This window comes from Rhinoraja longicauda, chromosome 39 (assembly GCF_053455715.1).
Source record: "Rhinoraja longicauda isolate Sanriku21f chromosome 39, sRhiLon1.1, whole genome shotgun sequence".
In the NCBI taxonomy this organism is placed as follows: Eukaryota; Metazoa; Chordata; class Chondrichthyes; order Rajiformes; family Arhynchobatidae; genus Rhinoraja; species Rhinoraja longicauda.
The window spans coordinates 6,090,948-6,117,908 of NC_135991.1; the positions used below are offsets into that span (position 1 = coordinate 6,090,948).

The following is a 26,961-nucleotide window of genomic DNA, read 5'->3' on the forward strand; positions in this document are numbered from 1 at the left end:
TATATTAATGATTTGGATGATGGAATTAGAAGTAACACTAGCACGTTTGCGAATGGCACAAAGCTGGGTGGCAGTGTGAACTGCGAAGAGGATGTTAGGAGCTTGTAGGGTGACTTGGACATGTTGAGTGAGTGGACAGATGCATGGCAGATGCAGTATAATGTAGATAAATGTGAGATTACCCACTTTGGCGGCAAAAACAAGGAGGCAGATTATTATCTCAGTGGTGTCACGGTAGGGAAGGGGAAAGTGCAGCGAGACCTGGGTGTCCTTGTACACCAGTCACCGAATGTTGGCGTGCAGGTACAGCAGGCAGTGAAGAAAACTAATGGCATGTTGGCCTTCATAACGAGAGGATTTCCGTAGAGTAAAGAGGTTCTTCTGCAGTTGTATAGGGACGTGGTAAGACCACGTCTGGTGTATTGTGCACAGTTTTTATCTCCTAATTTGAGCAAGGACATCCTTGTAATTGAGGCACTGCAGCGTAGGTTCACGAGATTGATCCCTGGGATGGCGGGACTGTCATATGAGGAAAGATTGAAAAGACTGGGCTTGTATTCACGGGCGTTTAGAAAGATGAGAGGGGATATTATAGAGGCACATAAAATTATAAAAGGACTGGACAAGCTAGATGCAGGAAAATGGTTCCCAATGTTGGGGGAGTCCAGAACCAGGGGCCACAGTCGTAGAATAAAGGTGAGGCCATTTAAAACTGAGGCGAGAAGGAACTTTTTCACCCAGAGAGTTGTGAATTTGTGGAATTCTCTGCCACGGAGGGCAGTGGAGGTCAAGTCAATGGAAGAATTTAAGAGAGAGTGGGAACTTATCAATGGCGTTCTGAAAGTCTAGATGCACTACATCCACTGGCTCTCCTTCGTCCATTTTACTTGTCACAGCCTGAAAAAAATCCACAAGATTAGTCAAGCAGGAATTCCCCTTCATAAATCCATGCAGACTTGGACCAATCATTTTACTGCTATCCAAATGCGCCATTATTACCACTATCATCCTCACCACCGATGTCAGACTAACTGGACTATAATTCCTGGTTTTCTCTCTCGCTCCTTTCTTAAAAAGTGGGACAACATTAGCTACCCACCAATCCACAAGAACTGATCCTGAATTTATAGAACATTGGAAAATGATCACGAATGCGTCCACGATTTCTCGAGCCACCTCCTTGAGTACCCTGGGATGCAGACCATCAGGCCCTGGCAATTTATCAGCCTTCATTCCCATCAGTTTACCCCAAAACATTTCTCGCCTAATGCAAATTTCCTTCAGTTCCTCTGTCTCCCTCGATCCTCTGTCCTCTAGTACATCTGGGAGATTGTTTGTATCTTCCTTAGTGAAGAAAAATATTCGGTACGTGTTCAACTCTTCTGCCATTTTCTTGTTATCCATAATAATTTCACTCGTTTCTGCCTTCAAAGGGCCCACATTTGTCTTTACTAATCTTTTTCTCTTAACATACCATGAAGCTTTTACTGTCCTTCTTTATATTCTTGGCCAGCTTCGTTCCTTATCTCATATTTTCAGCCCTTTTTGCTATCTTCTGTTGTTCTTTGAAAGTTTCCCAATCCTCTGGCTCCCCGCTATTCTTTGCTGTGTTATACACCTTTTCGTTTAATTTTATTCCATCTCTAACTTCCCTTGTCAGCCACGGTTTCCTCTGACTCCCCTTAGAATCTTTCTTCCTCTTTGGAATGAAATGGTCCTGCATATTCTGGATCATGCCCATTGATGTTCCAGTGTCATTCCTGCTAGGATCCTTTTCCAGTCGTACTTGTCCAGCTCTCTTCTCACATGCCTTCATAGTCCCCATTGTTCAACTGCAACACTGACACTTCTGATTTAACCTTCTCCCTCTCAAATTACAGATTAAAACTAATCATATTATGGTCACGACCTCCAAGCGGTTTCTTTACCTTAAGTTCCCTTATTAAATCTGGTTCATTGGACAGCACTAAATCCAGAATTGCATTCTCTCTGGTCGGCCCCTGTACAAGCTGCTCTAAGAATCCATCTCGGAGGCACTCCACAAACTCCCTTTCCTGGGATCCAGAGCCAACCTGATTTTCCCAGTTACCTGCATATTGAAATTCCCCATAACCACAGTAGCATTACCATTGTTACATGCCAGTTTTAGCGCCTGCTGAAACTTACACCCTATATCCAGGCTACTGTTTGGGGGTCTGTAGATAAATCCAATTAATGTCTTCCTACTTTTACAATTCCTCAATTCTATCCATGGTGACTCCACATCGTCAGTCCCTATGTCACCCCTCGCAAGGGACTGAATTTCATCCCTCACTGTCAGAGCTACCCCACCTCTTCTGCCCACCTGCCTCTCCTTTCTATAGGATGTATAACCCTGAATATCCAGTTCCCTGTCCCGATCCTCGTGCAGCCATGTTTCTGTAGTCCCCACAATGTCATATCTACCAATCTCTAACCGAGCCTCAAGCTCATCTACTTGTACTTCGCGCATTCATATCTAATACTTTTAATCGATTACTCATCTCACCTTTCACATCGATTCCTATTACACTTGGCCATTCACCCCTATCCCTTCATGAGCTTTCTGTCCCGTTAATTCTGGGGGTCTTTCTTAACATTCCCTATATATTCTCTTTCCCTTTAAGTCCATCCTTGTCTATCCCATTTGTCACCCCCCCCCCCCTCCACACGCACATTATTTAGTTTAGAGAGAGCTTCACGCTGCCTCGGAAACGCAGCTGACATAATCAATGTCAATTCACAACACAACCGTTCCCTCTTCTCCCACTCTTCAATCGGGCAGAAGATACAAAAGCTTAAAAGTGTGTATCAACAAACTCACGGACAGCTTACAGACTACGGAACTGCCCTCTGATAAGTAACGTCGTACATCCGACGTACATCCAGCAGTCGTTGGACATTTTCTCTGGAACTGTAACGCTTAAACACGGTTGCGCCGCGGACGGTTGTTGCCTTATCGCGCCAGACACCGTGGTTCGATCCTGACCCCGGCCGCTGTCTGTACGGAGTTTGTACGTTCACCCCGTGACCGCGTTTGTTCTGTTCGGGAGCTCCGGTTTCCTCCCACTCTCCAAAGACGTTGAGGTTTGTCCGCTAATTGGCTGGGTGAAATTGTCAATTGTTCCTTGTGTGTGTTGGATAGTGTTTATTGTATGGTCGGCGCGGATTCGATGGGTCGAAGGGCCTGTTTCCGCGCTGTATCACTGGGCCAAACTAAACTAAACGAAACGAAACGAAACGAACCGGGACTAAACGAAACTAAACTAAACTAAACTAAACTAAACTAAACTAAACTGAACTGAAATGAACTGATCGATACTAAACTAAACTGTGAACTATATTTTGCTCTCTCGTATATTTCATTTTGCACTACCTGTTGTAGGTGTGCTTGGCCTGATTGCACAGTTTATAGTATGATTTAATTTGACTGGATAGCACGCAAACAGCTTTTCATTATACGTCGGTATGTATGACAATAATGAACCGACAAACCAATATTTGATCTGGTATCGACGTAAACTGCGTATCCGGGCGAGGTGGGCGAGGAGGTGGGTTTTGGGGGAAAGGATCGCCAGTTTAAAGAGAAAATCAGCGGGGGCGGCTGAGAGATGCTTGGGGTGGGAAGTTTTTACCAGGATGAGTTGTTCTGATTAATTTCATTTATCACAGAATCATGCATCACGGAAACTGGCTCTGGACCCCGGCCGATCAATTTAATATTAAACCGCAGTTTAATCTCTCCAAATTACGATTATCTCAACCCGTGACCTCGTTTGTTTTGTTCGGGAGCTCCGGTTTCCTCCCACTCTCCAAAGACGTAGAGGTGTGTCCGCTAATTGGCTGGGTAAAATTGAAAATTGTTCCACGTGGGGTGGGGGGTTGTGGGGGTGCACAGGGGGGCATTAACACGCCTCTCTTGCACTACCATGGACTTGTGTTGTAATCGGGTTTTGCACACTTGTCTTGTTCAATGTCCCGTTTGTCTTTTCATTCTCTTCTAGGGTTCCTGCGTAACATGTATACGTTTGTGAGTCTTTGTGCCCGTGCTGCTGTTGCAAGCAAATTTGTAATGTACCTTTACCTCACCGCACTTGTGCACATTAATGTGAATTCGACTTGCACATTCCGTCCCCGCATCCACTGACTGAGCGTGGAGAACTGCGGGGACGGAATGACGTCGCACGCAGCGTGCGTCACGTCGTGGGTACCACACACGACCGAATGCAGCTGGATCCCGATCAGTACCACCATCACTTCCGGCCCGACTCGCGCTCATGTGCTTCCTTACCGTGACGTTCAGTGCTGTTGGAAGGACAGACAGGATGTGCATCGTGGCACATTGGGGCAGGAATTGAGGGGCGATGCACTTTGTTTGATATATTCTCAATTACCTTTGTAGTGCAAGAGATGAGGGGAACATTATATACACATTGAATCCAAATGCAATTCCAGAATTTATCCATAGTTAACGTCAGATTGACACTTGTCTGTATTCTCGATGTCTACCTGGCTGTGATGACCACTGTAAGTAAGATTTTGACTGTAACTGTACCTCGACGCACTGGTCAACATGACAATAAACTACACTCGAATTGAACCCAAATTCCCGTTTTCCTGGCAATACCGTTTCGCGTTCTTACCTGTTATAATGGGCATGCAATGGAAAATCGCGGTCCGATAAATTTATTTTCATGATTACAACTGGTGTTACATTCTTTAAAACTTTTAACTGCTACATTTTCTTTAAAGTAAAGGTGACATTTGACTAACTAATATCGTCTACTGCTCTTCTTCCTCCTCTGCCCTTTCGAGGTCGGTGGAATCCAGCGCTACCTCTTCGTAGTCCTTCTCCAACGACGCCATGTCCTCACGCGCATCCTGGAACTCCCCCTCCTCCAGCCCCTCCCCCACGTACCAGTGGACAAAGGCGCGCTTGGAGTACATCTTGTCGAACTTCACGTCCAGGCGGGTCCAGGCCATGGCGATGGCGGTGGTGTTGCTCAGCATGCAGAGGGCGCGTTGCACCTTGGCCAGGTCGCCCCCCGGCACCACCGTCGGGGGCTGGTAGTTGATGCCCACCTGCGGGGGTAGGGAAAGTGCAGTTATTGGATATCAATTCCTGGACGCATGTCAAGGAGGTAGGGTACTGGAGGTAGGGTACTGACATGGATAGAAAATTGGTTGACAGACAGAAAGCAAAGTGTGGCGATAAATGGGTCCCTTTCAGAATGGCAGGCAGTAACTAGTGGGGTACCGCAATGCTCGGTGCTGGGACCGCAGCTATTTACAATATGCATTAATAACTTGGATGAAGGGATTAAAAGTACCACAAGCAAATTTGCAGATGATACAAAGCTGGGTGGTAGTGTGAACGATGAGGAAGATGCTATGAGGTTGCAGGGTGACTTGGATGAAGGGATTAAAACTACCATTAGCACATTTGCAGATAATACAAAGCTGGCTGGTAGTGTGACCTGTGAGGAAGATGCTATGGGGTTGTAGGGTGACTTGGATGAAGGGATTAAAAGTACCATTAGCAAATTTGCAGTTGATACAAAGCTGGGTGGTAGTGTGAACTCTGAGGAAGATGCAATGAGGTTGCAGGGTGACTTGGACAGGTTGTGTGAGTGGGCGGATGCATGGCAGATGCAGTTTAATGTGGATAAGTGTGAGGTTATCCACTTTGGTGGTAAGAATAGGAAGGCAGAGTATTATCTGAATGGTGTCAAGTTAGGAACAGGGGACGGACAACGAGATCTGGGTGTCCGAGTGCATCAGTCACTGAAAGGAAGCATTAAGGTACAGCAGGCTGTGAAGAAAGCCAATGGAATGTTGGCCTTCATAACAAGAGGAGTTGCGTATAGGAGCAAAGAGGTCCTTCTGCAGTTGTACAGGGCCCTAGTGAGACCGCATCTGGAGTACTGTGTGCAGTTTTGGTCTCCAAATTTGAGGAAGGATATTCTTGCTATTGAGGGCGTGCAGCGTAGGTTTACTAGGTTAATTCCCGTAATGGCGGGACTGTCATATGTTGAAAGACTGGAGCGACTAGGCTTTTATACACTGGAATTTAGAAGGATGGGAGGAGATCTCATCGAAACATATAAGATTATTAAGGGGTTGGACACGTTAGAGGCAGGAAACATGTTCCCAATGTTTGGGGAGTACAGAACAAGGGGCCATAGTTTAAGAACAAGGGGTAGGCCATTTAGAACTGAGATGAGGAAAAACCTTTTCAGTCGGAGAGTTGTGAATCTGTGGAATTCTCTGTCTCAGAAGGCAGTGGAGGCCAATTCTCTGAATGCATTCAAGAGGGAGCTGGATAGAGCTCTTAAGGATAGTGGAGTCAAGGGGTATGAAGAGAAGGCAGGAACGGGGTACTGATTGAGATTGATCAGCCATGATCACATTGAATGGCGGTGCTGGCTCGAAGGGCCGAATGGCCTCCTCATGCACCTATTGTCTATTGTCAACATGCCAGCTCGTGCCAAATCCTTCAACTTGTAAACCACGTGTTCTGGGTGAACTGCAACGCCTGTGTTGCCCGGGCGAGGGCGCTGCCAAGGGGATCGAGGCAATTAAGTGATGATCCCAATTCTTTACTTCTTCCTCTGTCAGAAGCTCAATGTTCCCTGGAGTATTCTTACTGACGATAGATAGAGGTACTTCGGCGCACCGTCTCCAAGCACCTGAATTCCTTCAAATCCACCCAATCTCCTCCATCCCTTGCGCTCCCATCAGGACAGGATGTTTCCTGCAAATGTTGGGACCGGGTCTGAACATTCCCACATGATGACTGCGTTGGGGTGTTCAGTGGGGAGGGCACAGAGTTGGGGAGGTCCTTGTTCAATTATTGGCGATGAATACTGGGACATCTATTTAACATTTCTAGATGTGCCGCTCACCTGATGTAATGGACAAATATAGCCAATGCCCCTCCTCCAGCGGGTACACTCGGTTTTGTCTCAAACCAATCACTTACCTTGAACCCGGTCGGGCACCAGTCCACGAACTGGATGGTGCGCTTGCTCTTGACTGTGGCGATGGCGGCGTTGACGTCCTTGGGCACCACGTCCCCGCGGTACAGCATGCAGCACGCCATGTACTTGCCCTGGCGGGGGTCGCACTTCACCATCTGGTTGGCCGGCTCGAAGCAAGTGTTGGTGATTTCGGCCACCGACAAGCCTTCGTGGTAAGCCTTCTCGGCCGAGATCATGGGCGCGTAAGTGGCGAGCGGGAAATGGATGCGCGGGTAAGGGACCAGGTTGGTTTGGAACTCAGTCAGGTCCACGTTGAGGGCGCCGTCGAAGCGCAGCGAGGCGGTGATGGACGACACGATCTGCGCCATCAGGCGGTTGAGGTTGGTATAGGTGGGGCGCTCGATGTCCAGGTTCCGCCGACACACGTCGTAAATGGCCTCGTTGTCTACCATGAAGGCGCAGTCGGAGTGCTCCAGGGTGCAATGGGTGACCAGCACCGAGTTGTATGGTTCGACCACGGCGGTGGAGATCTGCGGCGCCGGGTAGACGGAAAACTCCAGCTTGGATTTCTTGCCGTAGTCGACGGACATTCTCTCCATGAGGAGAGCGGTGAAGCCCGATCCGGTGCCGCCCCCAAAACTGTGGAAGATGAGGAACCCCTGCAGTCCCGTGCACTGGTCGGCCTGAGGAAGGGAAGCGGAAATCATGAACACAATACCGGATGTGAAAATGGTGATGCGCGTTACCTAACTACCACTGAGAATTGGGCCCACGAGGATTGGGCTGGAGTGATGGAGGGACATCGACTATTCAGGCATTTGCACCCAACACCTACATGCAGAAGTCGTTGGCAATCTGGGCCGGAGGCATTTGCCTGAATTCCTTCGCGTTCCTCGAGCAACATTCCCATCCAAATATCAGTTCGAATGGCTTTCGAAATTTGGAAAGATATTACGCCTGCGACGTGCTACAGCAAGGGGCGCCCGTCTAAAATTGACGCCTTAATTTGAGGGTGACGTGGAAATAATGCTGTGTAGCTTTGGAAAGGCGGTATTTTAGCGATTATGTGCAGGTCCATTGCAGGGAGGATATCAACGGGAGGGTGTAGAAGAATTTAATCAGAAGTAAACCGGGATTAGAGGATATTAGCTCTTCGTAGAGTTGGAAATTCTGGGTTGTTTCTTTTCCGGTACGTCGGAGGTTGAGAGGAGGACTGAGAGATGTTTATGCATAAGGGAGGTGTATTGATAGGGTAGATAGTTAGAACACTTTTCCCGCAGTGGAAATGTCAAAGTAGAGCTTTAATGAATGTTAATTGAACAGTAGGACCAGTTGAAAGATTGCGCTTGGGATAGAAACACACTCTCGGAAGTGCGGAGCTAATACAAGAATTCTGGGAAACATTATCGCAAGTCCACCTACCACCTTCCGGACGCGATCCAGCACCAGGTCCACGATCTCCTTGCCGACCGAGCAGTGTCCGCGGGCGTAGTTATTTGCCGCGTCCTCCTTTCCGGTGATGAGCTGCTCGGGGTGGAAGAGCTGCCGGTAGGTACCGGTCCGCACCTCGTCTACGGGGGAGGGAGCCGAGAACAGAGAATTAGCCAGCGCCGCACCCGTCGCGCGGAGGTTTTGCGATAATCCCGGACACATGAGCGTTCGCGGGCCATTCCAATTTACCGATCACCGTGGGTTCCAAGTCGACGAACACAGCCCGCGGGACGTGCTTGCCCGCCCCCGTCTCGTTGAAGAAGGTGGTGAAGGAGTCGTCGCCGGCTCCGATGGTCTTGTCGCTGGGCATCTGTCCATCCGGCTGGATCCCGTGCTCCAGGCAATAGAGTTCCCAGCAAGCGTTGCCGATTTGGCACCCGGCCTGGCCGATGTGGACTGAAATACACTCGCGCTGGAGATGCGGGGGAAAGACGGGATTAGTATCGGATATGGATAAGTTGCATTGGCGTACCTATGAGACATGGAGGGTGTGGGGTGGGGCTTAAAGTCACCAGGTTACTGTCAGGCTGTTCCCATCCATTCCCTCCTAACGCTCCTTCCTACCCTGGAAACGTAACCCCCACGCCCCCTCACCCGAACCATTCCCAACAAAACCACCCCGTCTGTGTGCAGGTCCCGGTGTAGACCGGGCCTCCCGGCTACAACTGGATTCTCTGAGCACCGCTGCCTTTTCTCTGATTGGTGCATGCCGCACTCCCGTCCACCAATCAGACGCCGGTCTCCACGGAACGCGGCGGCCCTCAGAGTTCTACCACGTCACCCACCATAATGTCCGGCGATCACCGCAGCCCTCGTCGATTACTTGCTGACGCCGCCGGTCGCGCTATTTATACCCCGTCATTATGGGCAGGCCCGTCCTCTGATTGGTCGGCCGGGAGAATGGTTGCTAGGTGCCATGTAAACAAAGTCACAGGCGGGCGGGCGTTGATTGGCCGCTTTGTCTAAAGGGCGGGGTCAAATGTTGGCCGCAATAGTCAATGGGCATTGTCACCTCATCTTAAACATGGTCCCCTCACTGGGTCAGACCATAAGCACAGGGCCCCCGACGTGGCCCCTTCAATCAAATCTCCAGCCAAAAAATAACCGAAGCAGCCCTGCAATCGTAGGAATATCAGTTTCTGCGTAAAAAATGCGTTAAAAATGTTCCCTTGTCTGGGTGTTAAACGTCTGAACTCTTATTCTCTAAGAGGATGAGCCCTGGCTCCAGAATCTTGGGCATCTACCTCTAACTAATCCAATCTGACGACTCCTGTACTACTGTATAAAAGTATCACCTTGGGTCCCTCCTATATCCCAGCATGTCACATGAAGGCTCTGGCTCAAGGACTTGAATTCTCTGCCCTGTGGCAAAAACAGGCGAGCGTAGAGGGAGAAGAAAGTTTAAAGATCAAGGAGCAGCATAAGAGATAGAGAGAGTGAGAAATCTCGGTAGTGGACACAGGAGAGAGAGAGGTAGAAAATCTCGGAAAATGTTAAGGCGCGGATACATTCAAAAGCTATTAAAATGCTGTATCTAAATTTAATATACGACAAGCTGTCGAAATTAAAGTAAGTTTCAAAATATTGCTACACGTTTACTTTTCCATTCTTAGATTGACGATTAGTGCTCACGACAAGACGTCGCAGTCGGCGTGCCTCACGTACAACGCCCTGCTCCCGACATCAGAGGAATTTAATATTTTTCGTATTAAATTCCATCAACCGTTCCTCAGCCCAACTCGCCAACCGATGCAATTGTTGACATCCAGCGTCACTCTCTGCAACACCGCCCACTTTTGTGTTATCTGCAAACTTGCTAATCTTGCCATGTGCGTTCTCATTCATATTATTGTTCTTGATGACGAACAGTAACGGGCCCAGCACCGAAGCCCGACGAACAACGCTGTTGCACAGGCCTCCAGTCCGTGAAGCAACCTTTCACCATCACCCTCTGATTCATTCCATGATGCCAATTTTATATCCATTTAACAATCTCGCATTTGATCCCATGCGATCTAACTTTCCAGAGAAGTCTACCATGTAGATCCTTGTCAAATACTTTGCTGAAGTCCACATATTCAATATCAACTGCTCTGCTTCCTTCCATGATGCCAATTTTATATCCTTTCAACAATCCCGTTATGGATCCCATGCGATCTAACTTTCCAGAGCAGTCTACCAGGTAGCTCCTTGTCAAATGCTTTGTTGAATTCCATATATTCAACATCAACAGCTCTGCCTTGGTCAGCCTTTTTGGTCTTATCTTCCAAAAACTCAATCAGATTCGTGACACAAGACGTCCCGCGTACAAAACCATGCTGTCTCTCCCTTATCAAACCTTGTCTATCTAAATGTGTGTTTTTCCTTTCCGTCAGCAAACTCTCTAGTATCTTTCCAGCTATGTTTTGTTCGGTTGCATGTCTTGTTGCGTTTATTAGTAATACATGTATAATCGATGTGTAATAGAGGATGATGAAAGTTGTCAGGGTCTGTGTGCCTCAGAAGCAGCTGCATGCAAGGTTTTCAATGCACCTGCATCTCACCGTAATTGTGCAGGAGGTAATAACCTCGATCCACATTGGATCCTAATTCCTGTTTTACTGGCTATAGTGTGTCGTGTCCATAACCAGAGAACTGAACACACTTTGAAAAATCACTTCCAAATTAATTTATTTTCGCGATTATAATGTGTGTTGAATTGTTAAACTTTTGAACCACTAAATCTATTCTAATTTTAATATGATATCTAATTTTAAATAATATCTTCTATTCTTCCTCCTCCGAAGCCTTCTCGAGATCGGAGGAATCCAGCGCCACTTCTTGGTAGTCCTTCTCCAGCGACGCCATGTCCTCCCGCGCGTCCTGGAACTCCCCTTCCTCCAGCCCCTCTCCCACGTACCAGTGGACAAAAGCTCGCTTGGCGTACATCTTGTCGAACTTGAGGTTGAGTCGGGTCCAGGCCAAGCAGATGGCGGTGGTGTTGCTCAGCATGCAGAGGGCGCGTTGCACCTTGGCCAGGTCGCCCCCTGGCACCACGGTAGGGGGCTGGTAGTTAATGCCCACCTGCAACGAGCAAACATTGAATTAAATCCCACACTTGTGTCTCAACTCTTAGTTCGTTAGTCCCAACTCTTTCGCTCTGAAAACCCGCTGCCGCGGGACAAATGCAACGCTTTGTTTTCCCGCAAGGTGGCGTTATAAGGCGGGAGGGATGCAATTAGGAAGTGATGCAATTATTTACTTCCTGTACCACCAAAAGTCGAACGTTTCCTGCAGTAGTCTATCTGAAGGATTACTTGGCAAAATGTGCCAATTCATCCCATTGGGTCACTGCTGTCTACGCGCCCAACAATCCTATCAATCCCATCCTTCCCGTGCTCCTTCGATAAAGCCTCCTTCAGACTTGTGCGGAACCTGAGCCATTGAGGCCGGGATTCAAGGATTGAGTTGGGAAAATTGACCAGAAATATTCATTTGGATGTGTGCTGGGATCAGGATGGCTTGAGGTGTTGTTGCGGGAGCGCACAGGTAGGGCGGGAGGGAGGTTATCTGTCCAATTATTGTGAAAGAAAGTTGGGGCATTTATTAAACAGATGTAGATGAACGATTTTTCTGGGGTATTGTTTTTTAGAAGGCAATGTCCAATCTTCCCATCGGGTCATGTTATCCTAAACCCTCCACTCACCTTGAACCCGGTCGGGCAACAGTCCACGAACTGGACGGAGCGCTTGCTCTTGATGGTGGCGATGGAGGAGTTCACGTCCTTGGGCACCACGTCCCCGCGGTACAGCATGCAGCACGCCATGTACTTGCCCTGGCGGGGATCGCACTTCACCATCTGGTTGGCCGGCTCGAAGCAAGAGTTGGTGATTTCGGGGACCGACAGTTGCTCGTGGAAAGCCTTCTCCGCCGAGATGAGGGGCGCGTAGGTGGCGAGCGGGAAGTGGATGCGCGGGTAAGGGACCAGGTTGGTTTGGAACTCAGTCAGGTCCACGTTGAGGGCGCCGTCGAAGCGCAGCGAGGCGGTGATGGACGACACGATCTGCGCCATCAGGCGGTTGAGGTTGGTATAGGTGGGGCGCTCGATGTCCAGGTTCCGCCGGCACACGTCGTAAATGGCCTCGTTGTCCACCATGAAGGCGCAATCGGAGTGCTCCAGGGTGCAGTGGGTGACCAGCACGGTGTTGTAGGGCTCGACTACGGCGGTGGAGATCTGAGGCGCCGGGTAGACGGAAAACTCCAGCTTGGATTTCTTACCGTAGTCGACGGAGAGTCTCTCCATGAGGAGGGAGGTGAAACCCGAGCCGGTGCCGCCGCCGAAACTGTGGAAGATGAGGAACCCCTGGAGTCCGGTGCACTGGTCGGCCTGAGGGAAGGAAAGCGGAAATCCTGAATAGAATACCGGATATAACGTTCGTGAGCTGGGATGAGATTGTTCTTTCACTTCCACTTTACACGTACATAGAGAATAAGTTTGCAGTCAAGGATCGACCTATTTGTCTGCATTGGACACAACGCACATGTTATAAACTTATAACGTTCGAATTAGGCACCATTCGGAATACGCAAAGCTGTTCTGGACGTCGAGGTTTAAGCAAGGGCGCAGAATAAATTTACTAGAAAGAATGCTTCGTCGATTCGAGGGTAGCAGAAAAGGATAAGGAAAGCATTGGCAAGTTGGGAGTGTGTTCTGTGAAACATGGGAGGATGAGCGGAGACATGATAAAAGTCTATAAAATATGAAAGGCATAGATGGGATATCATTTTTCCGAACGCCTTTTGCATTACGCAAATGTCAACTTGGAAGGGTAAAGTCAGCAGGTATTTTTTTAACAGGTATAACAGGTATAACAGAGCTTTATTTGTCGTTCGGTACCGAAGTACCGAACGAAACTACATAGCAGTCATAGAAAAAAAAAAAGAACACAAGACACATAACCCCAACACAAACGTCCATCACAGTGACTCCAAACACCCCCTCACTGTGATGGAGGCAACAAAACTTCCCCTCTCTTCCCCACGCCCACGGACAGACAGCTCGTCCCCGACCGACCCGCACAGTCCCCGCACCGGGCGCTGAAACGTGTCGCGGCCGAACCGGGCGATGAAAGGCCCGCGACCAAGCCTTGCGCAGCTAAGTCCCGCAGCCGAGCCGCACCAGCGGTGAAAAGTCCCGCAGCCGAGCCGCACCGGGCGGTGTTAAGTCCCGCAGCCGAGTTGCACCGGGCGGTGTTAAGCCCCGCAGCCGAGCTGCACCGGGCAGTGTTAAGTCCCGCAGCCGAGCTGCACCGGGCGGTGTTAAGTCCCGCAGCCGAGTCGCACCGGGCGGTGTTAAGCCCCGCAGCCGAGTTGCACCGGGCGGTGTTAAGCCCCGCAGCCGAGCTGCACCGGGCGGTGTTAAGTCCCACAGCCGAGTTGCACCGGGCGGTGTTAAGCCCCGCAGCCGAGCTGCACCGGGCGGTGTTAAGCCCCGCAGCCGAGCTGCACCGGGCGATGTAAGTCCAGCGGCCAAGCCGCACCGGGATGTAAAGTCCAGCGGCCGAGCCGCACCGGGGGATGTTAGGCCCCGCAGCCGAGCCGCACCCCGCGCCGTGAGGAAGAGAAAAGTTCCCCACACCCACCCCCCCACACCCACCCCCCACACACCACCACCCCCTCCCACACATACACAACCAAAAAAAAATATATAAAAATCATCCCAACACCGACACTCAACAAAAAAAAGACGGACAGACTGCTAGTCAGCCGCTGCCGTTAGGCGCACAATAGAAATTCTAGGGAGTTCCCGGACAATAAACTGATCCCGGAAATGCGGCAGTAACGAACGTATTATATGAAGTTCTATTGCGAATCAACTTACCACCTTCCGGATTTGATCCAGGACTAAGTCCACGATCTCCTTGCCGATGGAGCAGTGACCCCGGGCGTAGTTATTGGCCGCGTCCTCCTTTCCGGTGATTAGCTGCACGGGGTGGAATAGCTGCCGGTAAGTACCGGTACGCACCTCATCGTAGCAGAGGGGAGCAGAGAACGGTTAATTAACCAGCGTGGCATGATGGCGGCGGCTCTGAGACAATCCGTGATCAATCGCCCGCCATTCCAAATTACCGATCACCGTGGGTTCCAAGTCGACGAACACAGCCCGCGGGACGTGCTTGCCCGCCCCCGTCTCGCTGAAGAAGGTGCTGAACGAGTCGTCACCGCCTCCGATGATCTTGTCGCTGGGCATCTGTCCATCCGGCTGGATCCCATGCTCCAGGCAATACAGCTCCCAGCAAGCGTTGCCGATCTGGCACCCGGCCTGGCCGATGTGGACTGAAATACACTCGCGCTGGAGGCGATGGGAAATAACACAAATACAATATTTACAATTACAACTCATTGACACCAGAGGGACTGGGGCCGTAACAAATGCTGGATCACCTATCCCTTCTCAATTGTAGTAGATGCTTTCTACGACACCCCGTTCGCCAATAAATAAGAACATAAAAAAACAAAATACACGTTGAACATTTGTGGAAGACGCGATCGATTGGGGGCAAGGTAAAGATGCGGATGAGGAACCAATGTGTCCCAATAGACAATAGACAATAGGTGCAAGATTAGGCCATTCGGCCCCTCGAGCGAGCACCGCCATTCAATGTGATCATGGCTGATCATTCTCAATCAGTACCCCGTTCCTGCTTTCTCCCCATACCCCTGACTCCACTATCCTTAAGAGCTCTATCTAGCTCTCTCTTGAATGTATTCAGAGAATTGGCCTCCACTGCCCTCTGTGGCAGAGAATTCCACAGATTCACAACTCTCTGACTCAAAAAGTTTTTCCTCATCCCTGTTCTAAATGGCCTACCCCTCATTCTTAAACTGTGGCCCCTGGTTCTGGACTGCCCCAACATTGGGAACATGTTTCCTGCCTCTAACATGTCCAACCCCTTAATAATCTTATACGTTTCACGTCCCTGTTCTACTTGGATGTGATCTCGGTTAGCGACACCTCCGCTCAAGGTGTGAATGGATCCTCCGGTCAACAGATAAAAGCGGACGTGAAAGGTGATTGGTGACCGCTGCGCTGTGTGGCCCGGCTCGATTGAACGCGGCGGCGCTGGGGTTCTGTCACGTGGGCTTACCATCCTCTCTCTCTGTTGTTGCGGCGGTCGGTGGCGGATGTCGCTGCTCGCCCTATTTATACCGCCGGCCCGCCCAGCAATAACGGCCTCTGATTGGCCTCTCGGGACAATTGATCCGCGGTTGCTCGGAGACATTGTAGTAAACAAAGGCCGGCGGATTGTCCGCGGTGATGCGCGTCACAACTGAGCTGACGAATAGCACTTAGCAACGAACAAGTCAGGTTTGTCTACCTCATTTCAGCTAGCATCATCCAGCCACCAACCCCTCCCCCAACGCGCCCACCTAATCCCATCAGCAAGTGGAATCATATGGCACAGAAACAGGCCTTTCGGCCCACCAGTCATCCTCACTAACGCATCCACACTAATCCCATTGCTCGGCTCTGCGTTGTGGTTTCAATACCACTCTGCGGAAAATAATCCTTACATCTTTGTTCAGTCTCTACCTTCCACCCATACCCTCTGGTCTACAAAGGAGTAGGCCATGCGCCAGAAAACACGCCAGTGTCTCTACTTTCTCCGAAGCGTAGTTGAATTCCCCATGTGTCCAATTAACCGTCCCAAGTTCAGGATGCATCACAGCTTGGTTTGGCAACAGCTCTGACCAAGACCGCGAAAGATGGCAGAGGATCGTGGATGTAGCCCAGTCCATCAGAAAGACCAACTTCTCCCATGAGCTTCATATACACTTCACGTCCTCTGGGGAAAGCAGCCAACATAATCAAGTACCACACACACACACACACACACACACACACGCGGCCAAGTGGGGGCGTGGCTGCGTTCTGCAGCTGCGGCTCACCGGCAGTCTCTCTGTCTTTTTTTCCTTTTGTCTTTGTTATCGTTTAAATGTTTCTTTTGATTTATTTTTAACTCTGTACGTGTGGGGGGGGGGGGGGGGGGGGGTGGTTGGGGGAAACCTTTTTTTCCACTCTCCTCCTCAACGGAGATGCGACCTTTACAGCGTGGAAACGGGTCCTTCGGCCCAACCTGCCCCATTTACACTATTCGAACGTGCCTGCATTTGGTCCATATCCCTCCAAACGTCCCCTAACAATGTGCCTGTCTAATTGTTTCTTAACCTTTGAAATAGCCCTGAATCAACAACCTCATCTGGCAGCTTGTTCCGTATACCCACCACCCTTTGTGTGAAAATGTTACTCCTCAGATTCCTATTAAATATTTCCCTCTTCACCTTAAAACTCTGTCCTCTCGTTCTCGATTCGCCTATTCTGGGCATGAGACTCCGTGCGTCTACCCGATCTATTTCTCTCATAATTTTATGCACCACTAGAAGATCACCCCTCATCCTCCGGCCCTCCAAGGAATAAATTCCCATCCTACTCAACCTCTCCCGAGACGTTCGAATCCTGCCATCATCCTTGTAAATCCACTCTATACCATTTCCAATTTGACATCATTGTTCCTACAACATGGTGCACAGTACAAAATGCGACCTCATATAACTACAACATGACCTCCGAACGTCCAGACTCAGTATTCTGGCTGGTAACGGCCAATATGCGAAAAGCCTCTCTCACCACCACCAGTGACCCCCACCTTCAGGACACTATATACCTGCACATCTAGATCACTCTGCTCCGCATCAGACCATAGAGCCCGACCACTCACGGTGTAGGCCCTGCCCAGGCGAGACTTTCCAAACGGCAACAACTCACATTTCTCTGTATAACATTCCATCAACCATTCCTCAATCCACTTGTCATTTCTTCACATCCTGCCTCGCCATCTGTAGTACAACCTACATTTGGATCGTCTGCAAACTTGCCAATTTTGCCCTGTACGTTCTCATCCAATTTTGTTGATATAGATGACAAACAGTAACGGGTCCATCACCGAATCCTGAAGCACAACACTATTCACAAGCCTCCAATCCGATAAGCAACCTTCCGCCATCACCTTCTGCTTCCCAGCATTTTTCAACTTTAAATCAATTCAACAATCTCTCCTTGGATCCCCTGCGAACTAACCTTCCAGAGCTGTTCTCCGTGTGGAAACTTGTCAACTGCTTTTTTGAAGCCCATATATTCAACATCGACAGCTCTTCTTTCGTCAACCTTTTTGGTCACATCTTCCAAAAAACAATTCGTGAGACAAGATATTTCGCTTAGAAAACCATACTAACTCTCCCTAATTGGCCCTTGTCGATTCAAATGTAAGTTATTTTTATCCGTCAGCATACCCTCTAATAACTTTCCAACTATGTATTTTTTTTTGTTTTGCCTGTCTTAGCATCTATTAGTAATTTCTGCAAAATTGAAGTGTAATATTGGAGGCTCAGTGTTGTCAGGTTGTACGTGCCTCTAAAGCAGCAGCATGCAAGATTTTCAATGTGTTTGGGGACATTTTATACAATTGTAGTCCTGTAATCCAGTCGCAACTAGGTGATCACCTCCAGCTATGTTGTTCCTGTTTAAAGCTCTCATTTAATTCTCCTCCCCTTCAGCATTATATGTACTCGTCGATTGTAAGCAGACACAATCTCAAAGGCATTTTTCAAACTAATATATTTTCAGACATATAGTGCCAAAGCGAAATGCTATATATTGCTAAAATTACTTTCTAAAATTTTATGTAAAATTTTAGGTATTCTGTAACGTAAAATATCATATTTGATTCAATGTTTAACTTAAAATAATATGGTCTATTCTTCCTCTGCTGCTCTCTCGAAAGAACAAAACGGGGAGGGCGGGAGGGGGAGGGGAGGGGGGAAGGGGCCAGTCTTTGCAAACTGGAGTCAGTCTGTGAGTAGGTGTGAATTGCTGCTTGGGGAGGAGTGGGTGGGGAAGGGTTCAGTCTTTGAAAACTGGAATCAGTCTGTGAGTAATTGTGCACTGATGATGTTTGGAGGGGAGGGGGCTTTCTTGGCCGTTTCTGTAGAGGTTGGTGAGAGTTGTTAGGGATATGACGAACTTCCTTGCAAAGGAAGTAAAGGGATTGTTGTGCATTCTTGCCCACTGTATGGGTGGACCAGGATAAGTTGTCGATGAAGATAGCCACAAAATGCTGGAGTAACGCAGCGGGACAGGCAGCATCTCTGGAGAGAAGGAATATATGACGTTTCACGTCGAGACCCTTCTTCAGACTTGTGTCAGTGGACAGGGGGATACATGGATAAGGAAGTGTAAGGTGTGAAAACAGGGCAACGGGAATTAGGATTAAGGAAAATGTAGAATAGATCATTTTCAGCTGGGAGCAGATAACATCAAAGAAAACAGAGACAAAATGTACTCGGAGACAGCCAGACTGATAACAGAACTGGGAAGGGGGGCGGATGAAGAGAGAGGGAAAGCACGGGTTACTTGAAGATAGTGAAGTCAATGTTAATACCGCTGGGGTGTAAGCTTCCCAATCGAAATATGAGACGTTGTTCCTCCAATTTGCGCTCGCCCTCACTCTGACAATGGAGGCGGCCAAGGACAGAAAGGACAGTGTGGGAATCGGAGGTGGAGTTAAAGGGTTTAGGAACCGGGAGATCAGGTAGGTGTAGGCGGACTGAGCGGAGGTGGTCAACGAAACGTGCGCCGAGCCTGCGCTTGATATTGGTGATATTTACACCTCGGAATTAGCAGCTTTCAACCATCTCTACTTCAACAAATCTTGTCTTGTTAAATTTACTTTTATGACAGGAAAGTAGGCATACTGTCGGGTGTCATTTGGTAAGATCTCAAATAACATAATGTATCAACGGTCTCATCACTCAATGATGTGCGCTATTTTGTACCAAAGAGGCCAGTAACACTAAAATATCTTTCAGTTTCAACTGAGCAAGGAGCAATTGTCAGGCGCGGGCGCAGGACGATAAGGACTGATATTCTAGAGGTGTACAAAATCATGCCAGCAATAGATCGGGTGGACACACGAAGCCTCTTGCCCACAGTAGGGGATTGAACAACCAAAGGATATAGGTTTAAGGTAAGGGGGAAAGATTTTATCGGAACCTAAGGGCGGCTTTTTCACACAGAGGGTGGCGGGCAAAGACAATAGAGCAGAGCAAGATAGACCACTCGACCCTAAAAATCGTAGTATGTCATGGCGCCATTTTAGTAGGCAGAACCTTGCAGAAACATTTAAAAAGAAAACCAGCAAAAAATCTGTGAATTGATAGATGAGGTATATTCTGTATTTTTATGGTATTATTACACACACTGTTCCCCCAAAACACTGATTACACTCCGAGAGGCGTAGCGAACGGCGGGTTTTGTCTACTAGAATGGCGGACGTTACGTTCCTTTGCGTACTACACTTCAGTATAGGCGATTTCGGCGGAGTGGTTCATCTTGCTCCTCTAGTATCTTTGGTGGTAGGTGTGTGGAACCACCTACTGGAGGAAGTAGTTGAGGCACGGACTATCCCAGCGTTTAAAAAGCAATTAGACAGTTACATAGACAAAGATATGGGCCAAACGCAGGCAGGTGGGACTAGTGTAGAAGGGACATGTTGGCCAGTGTGAGCCAGTTGGATCAAAAGGCGTGTTTCGACGCTATGAGACTATGACTCCATGAGCTTTCTGTAGAGTTTTTCCAATTGTGCTTAGGCGTTTCGACATGCTTCCAAGTACAGCCTTTTCTAGCTTTAAACTTAAAAATTGCCTTGCGGATTTAAATGTGACTCAATTGGCTTCAGCTTCTTGACATTCTTTCTAGAGAGAATGGCATCGATGTCGACTGATTTATATTGTTTCATATAGGGCTCAGCTTCACCACTGTCATCAAATAGGTATTGGTCTTTCATTGAGAACAGAAAAAAAGGGAGATCAGGTGGGTGGTTTTGCAGATAGTGAAGAAGGTTGTTACTGAGGAATGGTTGATGGAATTTAATATAGAGAAGTGTGAGGTGATACATTTTGGGACGGCTAACAAGGGCGGGAAATGGTAGGCCTCTGGGGAGTGTTGTAGAGCAGAGGGATCTAGGCGTACAGGTGCATGGTTCCTTGAAGGTCGAGTCATATCAGATCATATCATATATATACAGCGCGGAAACAGGCCTTTTCGGCCCACCAAGTCCGCGCCGCCAAGCGATCCCCGCACATTAACACTATCTTACACCCACTAGGGACAATTTTTTTTACATTTACCCAGTCAATTAACCTACATACTTGTACGTATTTGGAGTGTGGGAGGAAACCGAAGATCTCGGAGAAAACCCACGCAGGTCACGGGGAGGACGTACAAACTCCTTACAGTGCAGTACCCGTAGTCAGGATCGAACCTGAGTCTCCGGCGCTGCATTCGCTGTAAAGGAGCAACTCTACCGCTGCGCTACCGTGCTGCCGTAGGTGATTAAGGCGGCCAAAAAGGCTTTTGGCACATTGGCCTTCATCAGTCAGAGTATTGCGTATAGAAGTTGGGATGTCATGTTGAAGTTGTGTAAGACGTTGGTGAGCCGCATTCAGAGTATTGTGTTCAGTTCTGGCGCCACGTTATAGGAACGATGTTGTTAAGTTGGAAAGGGTGCAGAGAATATTTAGGAGGATGTTGCCTGGACTAGAGTGTCTGAGCTCTCTGGACAGGTTGAGTACGCTGGGATTCTAATCTTTGGAGCGCAGGAGGATGAGGGTTGATCTTTTAGAAGGCTATAAAATCATGGGAGGAATAGATCGGGTAGACGCACAGTCTCTTGCCCAGAGTGGGGGAATCAACAACCAGAGGGTATAGATTTAAGGTGAAGGGGGGAACGTTTTTATAGGAATCTGAGAGGTCACTCTTTCACGCAGAGGGTGGTGAGTGAAATTGACCAGTTTCCGGAAGACGCAGTTGAGCCAAGTAGAACTGGAACATTTAAGAAAGATTTGGACCGGTACATGGACAGACAATAGACCATATACAATCGGTGGAGGAGTAGGCAATTCGGCCCTTCGAGCCAGCACCACCATTCAATGTGATCATGGCTGATCATTCTCCATCAGTATCCCGTTCCTGCTTACTCCCCATACTCCCTGACTCCGCTATCCTTAAGAGCTCTACCTAACTCTCTCTTGAATGTATTCAGAGAATGAGCCTCCACTGCCTTCTGAGGCAGAGAATTCCACAGATTTACAACTCTCTAATTGATTTTTTAAAAATCATCTCCGTTCTAAATGGCCTATCCCTTATTCTTAAACTGTGGCCCCTGGTTCTGGACTCCCCCAGCATTGAGGACATGTTTCCTGCCTCTAACGTGTCCAATCCCTTAATAATCTTATATGTTTCGATAAGATCCCCTCTCATCCTTCTAAATTCCAGTGTATACAAGCCTAGTCGCTCCAGTCTTTCAACATACGACAGTCCCGCCATTCCGGGAATTAACCTAGTAAACCTAGGCTGCACGCCCTCAATAGCAACAAGACGGACATATTTGTATGTTAATTGGATTGGTATAAGTACAATTTATCCCTAGTGTGTGTAGGGTAGTATTAATGTGCGGGGATCGCTGGTCGTTGCGGACTCATAAGGTCATACGTGATAGGAGTATAATTGGGCCATTCGGCCCATCAAACCTTCTCCGCCTTTCAATCATGTCTAAACTGTCCCTCCCCTCCTAACCCCATTCTCATGCCTTCACCCCACAACCTGTGGCACCCGTACTAATCAAATATCTATCTGTCTCAGCCTTTAAAAAATCCACTGACTTGTCCTTTAATTTTAAGGCTATTGCCTCTAGTCCTAGACTCTCCCGCTCGGTGGGCCGAAGGGCCCGTTTCCGCGCTGTATCTCTAAAATGAACTAGAAATTTGATCTGATCGGAGAGAAATAATGATTTTAGGACCGCCAGCAGATAGGCCAGACTGTTCCCTCCCCAATGTAGGGCCCTCTACATATTGCCCGAGGAAAGCTTCCTGAACACATTGGACAAACCCCACAACATCTAAACCGTTGGCGCTGCGGCAGACCTAGTCTACATTGGGAAAGTTCAAATCCCATCGGACAACTGTTGCACCAGCATATCTGTTCCCCCAATTCCCGTTCACTATTTGGGGACCAATAATCCAGTCGCAAAAATGTGACCACTTCCAGCTATGACTCGTCCCGTTGTTCCTGTATAAAGCTCTCATTTAATTGTCCTCCCCTTCAACATGCTCTGTAGTCGTCGATTGTCAGCAGACACAATCTCAGAGGCATTTTTCAAAGTAATTTATTTCCAGACTTATAGTGCTAAAGCGTAATGCTAAAATTGTATTGCTAAATATAATATTTTTAACATTGCTTAATATTGCGTAATATTGCTTTAATTACTTTCTAAAATGTTATGTATTCTGTAAGGTAAAATATCATATTTGATTCAATGTTTAACTTAAAATAATGTCGTCTATTCTTCCTCTTCTGCTCTCGCGAGATCGGCGGAGTCCAGCGCCACCTCTTCGTAGTCCTTCTCCAGCGACGCCATGTCCTCCCGCGCGTCCTGGAACTCCCCTTCCTCCAGCCCCTCTCCCACGTACCAGTGGACAAAAGCTCGCTTGGCGTACATCTTGTCGAACTTGAGGTTGAGACGGGTCCACGCCATGGAGATGGCGGTGGTGTTGCTCAGCATGCAGAGGGCGCGTTGCACCTTGGCCAGGTCGCCCCCCGGCACTACAGTTGGGGGCTGGTAGTTGATGCCCACCTACGGGGGATGGAAAGAACAAAGCGTTGAAATTCAATTCGTGGATCCTACTCAATTGGCTCAATGCGAAACATTTGTGTTCGGCCCAGCCCATTCGCTCTGCAAACCCCCAGCAGCGGGACAAATGCAACGCTTTGCTTTCGCGCAGGGGGCGCTGTAAGGCGGGAGTCTTGCAATTAAGAAGTGATGCAATTCTTTACCACCATAAGTGGAACGTTTCCTGGAGTATTCTATGTCAAGGATTCCTCGGTTAAAATGTGCCAACGTTCCCACTGGATCACTCCCGTCTCCGCGCCCAACAATCCCACTAATTTCATGCTCCCTCTACTCCCTCCATAGCGCCCACTTCAGGGCTGTGCCTAACCTGTGCTATTGAGGACTGGACTCAAGACCTGAGGTGGGAAAACTTCCAGGGAGTATTCCATTGTTTGCAGTGCTCCGAGAAGGATGTGTTGAGGTGTTGAGTAGCGAGCGCATTACATGGGCGGGAGGGAGGTTTTCTGTCCAAATATTGTGAATGAAACAAGGAACATTTATTGAACAGGTGTAGATGCACCATTCTCCTGGGTTATCGCTTTTTCGTTGTCAATGCCCCATCTTGCCAGCCTTTACCCTAAGCCCTCCACTCACCTTGAACCCAGTCGGGCACCAGTCCACGAACTGGATGGAGCGCTTGGTCTTGATGGTAGCGATGGAGGCGTTGACGTCCTTGGGCACCACGTCCCCCCGGTACAGCATGCAGCACGCCATGTACTTGCCCTGCCGGGGATCGCACTTCACCATCTGGTTGGCCGGCTCGAAGCAGGCGTTGGTGATTTCGGGGACCGACAGTTGCTCGTGGAAAGCCTTCTCGGCCGAGATCAGGGGCGCGTAGGTGGCGAGCGGGAAGTGGATACGCGGGTAAGGGACCAGGTTGGTTTGGAACTCAGTCAGGTCCACGTTGAGGGCGCCGTCGAAACGCAGCGAGGCGGTGATGGACGACACGATCTGCGCCATAAGGCGATTGAGGTTGGTGTAGGTGGGCCGCTCGATGTCCAGATTCCGCCGGCACACGTCGTAAATGGCCTCGTTGTCCACCATGAAGGCGCAGTCGGAATGCTCCAGGGTGCAGTGGGTGACCAGCACCGAGTTGTAGGGCTCGACTACGGCGGTGGAGATCTGCGGCGCCGGGTACACGGCAAACTCCAGCTTGGATTTCTTGCCGTAGTCGACGGAGAGTCTCTCCATGAGGAGGGAGGTGAAGCCCGAGCCGGTGCCGCCCCCAAAACTGTGGAAGATGAGGAACCCCTGGAGTCCGGTGCACAGATCGGCCTGAGGGGAGGAAAGCGGAAATCGTGAATAGAAGACCGGATATGACTTTCGTGAGCTGTCTACCTACCACAGTGGTTCGGAATATGTGGATGCCTCTGGGATGAAGGAACCAGATTGTTCTTTCACTTCCACTCAACACGTACATCGAGAGTAAGCTGGCAGTCAGGGATCGTCCTACTTGTCTGCATTGGACACAACGCATCTGTCCAAATGGCTTTCGAAAATCGTATGTGCCAATGGCATCCCTCGTGTGATTGCAAAGTAGCCCTGCCTTAACTTTGGGCGGAAGTGTGGGTAAAGTTATAAAATTCGCATTAGGCATCATTCGGAGTACACAATGTGGTTCTGGTTTATGCATTCCGTGAAGGATGGCGAGGCTTAGGCAAGGGTGCAGAAGAAATTTACCAGAAAGAATGCTTCATCCAGTCGAGGCTATTAGGAAAGTTTAAGTAAAGGAAGGGCAAGTTGGGAGAGGATTGTCTGAAACATGGGAGGATGAGGGGAGATCAGATAGAAGTGTATAAAATATGAAAGGCCTAGATGGGATCCCATTTTTTTGAACCCATTTCCATTACGCAAATTTCAAGTTGGAAGGAGAAAGTTGGAATGTATGCACGGAGCACAATAGAAATACTAGGGGCGGTCCCGGACAGGAAACTGATCCCGGAAGTGCGGCAGTAACGAAGGTATTATATGAAGTTGTATTGCGAATCAACTTACCACCTTCCGGATTCGATCCAGGACTAAGTCCACGATCTCCTTGCCGATGGAGCAGTGACCCCGGGCGTAGTTATTGGCCGCGTCCTCCTTTCCGGTGATGAGCTGCTCGGGGTGGAACAGCTGCCGGTAAGTTCCGGTCCGCACCTCATCTGTAGAGGGGAGGCGGGGGGGGGAGGGGGAGCAGCAACTAGAGAATTAACCTGCGACACACACATGCTCCAACCCACATGTCAGGGTATGATTTGTGATCATACAGAACATATCAGTATTCTTCCCCCTGCCACCTTACCGATCACCGTGGGCTCCAGGTCGATGAACACGGCCCGCGGGACGTGTTTGCCCGCTCCCGTCTCGCTGAAGAAGGTGTTAAACGAGTCGTCGCCGCCTCCGATGGTCTTGTCGCTGGGCATCTGTCCATCCGGCTGGATCCCGTGCTCCAGGCAATAGAGCTCCCAGCAAGCGTTGCCGATCTGGCACCCGGCCTGGCCGATGTGGACTGAAACACACTCGCGCTGGAGGCGATGGGAAATACAAAAAGATAATATTTACCATTACAACTCATTGACATTAGAGGGACTGGGGCCGTAACAGATGCTGGATCACCCATCCCTTCCCAATTGTAGTAGATATTTTCCACTACACCCCGTTCGCCAATAAATGCGAACATTAAAAAAAAACACACGACGAACATTTGTGGAAGACGCGATCGATTAGGGGCAAGGTAAAGCTGCGGATGAGGAGCCAATGTGTCCCTGTTCTACGTGGATGTGATCTCGGTTAGCGACACCTCCGCTCAAAGTGTGAATGGAACCTCCGGTCTACAGCTAAACCCGGACGTGAAAGATGATTGGTGAACGTTCCGCTGTGTGGCCCGGGTCTATGGAACGCGGCGGCGCTGGGGGTTCTGTCACGTGGGCTCACCATCCTCTCTCTCTGTTGTCGCGGCGGTCGATGGCGGATGCCGCCGCTCGCCCTATTTATACCGCCGCCCCGCTCAGCAACAACGTCCTCTGATTGGCCTCTCGGGACAATGGACCCGCGGTTGCTCGGAGACATTGTAGTAAACAAAGGCCGGCGGATTGTCCGCGGTGATGCGCGTCACAACTGAGCTGAGGAATAGCACTTAGCAACGAGCAAGTGAGTTTTGTCTACCTCATTTTATCCAACATCATCCAGCCACCAACCCCTCCCCCAACCCACCCCCCTATATCCCAGCAGACGGTGGAATCATATGGCACAGAAACGGGCGTTTCGGCCCATCCTTCTCCTCCTGACTATCGCCCCCTTACCAACCCCACTTGTTCGGCACAGCGTCCTGATTTCAATCCCACTGGGGGAAATAATCATTTCAGCCATTTTAAGTCTCCACCTTCCACCCATACCCTCTGGTCTCCCACACCAGTTGGCCATGGGCAAGAAATCTCGCCGATGCCTCTACTTTCTCAGAAGAGTGTTTATATTGGGCATGTTTCCAATGCATCTTTCCAAGTTCAGGATGCATGACAACTTGGTTTGGTAACCGCTCTGCCAAAAACCGCCAAAGACTGCAGGGGACCGTCATCACCCTGACCAACCTCCCATCCTTACCCTTGAGCTTCATCTGTATTTCACGCCCTCTCGGGAAAGCAGCCAACAAAATCAAATACCACACGCGCACACACACACAAACACACGGCCATTCCTTGTTCTCCCCTCTTCCGTCGGGCAGACGA

General features: G+C 49.2%; 3 protein-coding genes across 3 annotated transcripts; all 3 read right to left on the reverse strand.

Moving 5' to 3' along the window:
- Positions 1-4,800: 4,800 nt before the first annotated feature.
- LOC144611045 (tubulin alpha-1A chain-like) lies at positions 4,801-8,895 on the reverse strand. The gene is made up of 4 exons (XM_078430134.1): positions 8,679-8,895; positions 8,421-8,569; positions 7,001-7,681; positions 4,801-5,100 (listed from the first exon to the last, which is right to left on the reverse strand). The coding sequence occupies exons 1-4, from the start codon at positions 8,797-8,799 to the stop codon at positions 4,801-4,803; spliced, it is 1,251 nt and encodes a 416-aa protein (XP_078286260.1). The 5' UTR covers positions 8,800-8,895.
- Positions 8,896-11,255: 2,360 nt separating this feature from the next.
- Positions 11,256-15,751, reverse strand: LOC144611046 (tubulin alpha chain-like). The gene is made up of 5 exons (XM_078430135.1): positions 15,617-15,751; positions 14,600-14,820; positions 14,350-14,500; positions 12,175-12,855; positions 11,256-11,552 (listed from the first exon to the last, which is right to left on the reverse strand). The coding sequence occupies exons 1-5, from the start codon at positions 15,749-15,751 to the stop codon at positions 11,256-11,258; spliced, it is 1,485 nt and encodes a 494-aa protein (XP_078286261.1).
- Positions 15,752-22,924: 7,173 nt separating this feature from the next.
- Positions 22,925-26,305, reverse strand: LOC144611147 (tubulin alpha-3 chain). Its single transcript, XM_078430214.1, has 5 exons — positions 26,171-26,305; positions 25,539-25,761; positions 25,250-25,398; positions 23,849-24,529; positions 22,925-23,218 (listed from the first exon to the last, which is right to left on the reverse strand). Exons 1-5 carry the CDS (start codon positions 26,303-26,305, stop codon positions 22,925-22,927), a joined length of 1,482 nt encoding a protein of 493 aa, XP_078286340.1.
- Positions 26,306-26,961: the final 656 nt, after the last annotated feature.

Bases quoted from the DNA above. Each gene is read 5' to 3' on its own strand.
- LOC144611045 (XM_078430134.1), bottom strand. From the start codon at position 8,799: ATGCCCAGCGACAAGACCATCGGAGCCGGCGACGACTCCTTCACCACC. The intron at 8,570-8,678 runs GTAAATTGGAAT...CCTCCCCCGTAG, and splicing joins CTTGGAACCCACGGTGATCG to ACGAGGTGCGGACCGGTACC. The intron at 5,101-7,000 runs GTAAGTGATTGG...CTACCCCCGCAG, and splicing joins GGTGCCCGACCGGGTTCAAG to GTGGGCATCAACTACCAGCC.
- LOC144611046 (XM_078430135.1), bottom strand. From the start codon at position 15,751: ATGTCTCCGAGCAACCGCGGATCAATTGTCCCGAGAGGCCAATCAGAG. The intron at 14,821-15,616 runs GTAAGCCCACGT...CATCGCCTCCAG, and splicing joins AACAACAGAGAGAGAGGATG to CGCGAGTGTATTTCAGTCCA. The intron at 11,553-12,174 runs GTGAGTGGAGGG...TGCTCGTTGCAG, and splicing joins GTTGCCCGACCGGGTTCAAG to GTGGGCATTAACTACCAGCC.
- LOC144611147 (XM_078430214.1), bottom strand. From the start codon at position 26,305: ATGTCTCCGAGCAACCGCGGGTCCATTGTCCCGAGAGGCCAATCAGAG. The intron at 24,530-25,249 runs GTAAGTTGATTC...TCCTCCCCTCAG, and splicing joins TGGATCGAATCCGGAAGGTG to GCCGATCTGTGCACCGGACT. The intron at 23,219-23,848 runs GTGAGTGGAGGG...CATCCCCCGTAG, and splicing joins GGTGCCCGACTGGGTTCAAG to GTGGGCATCAACTACCAGCC.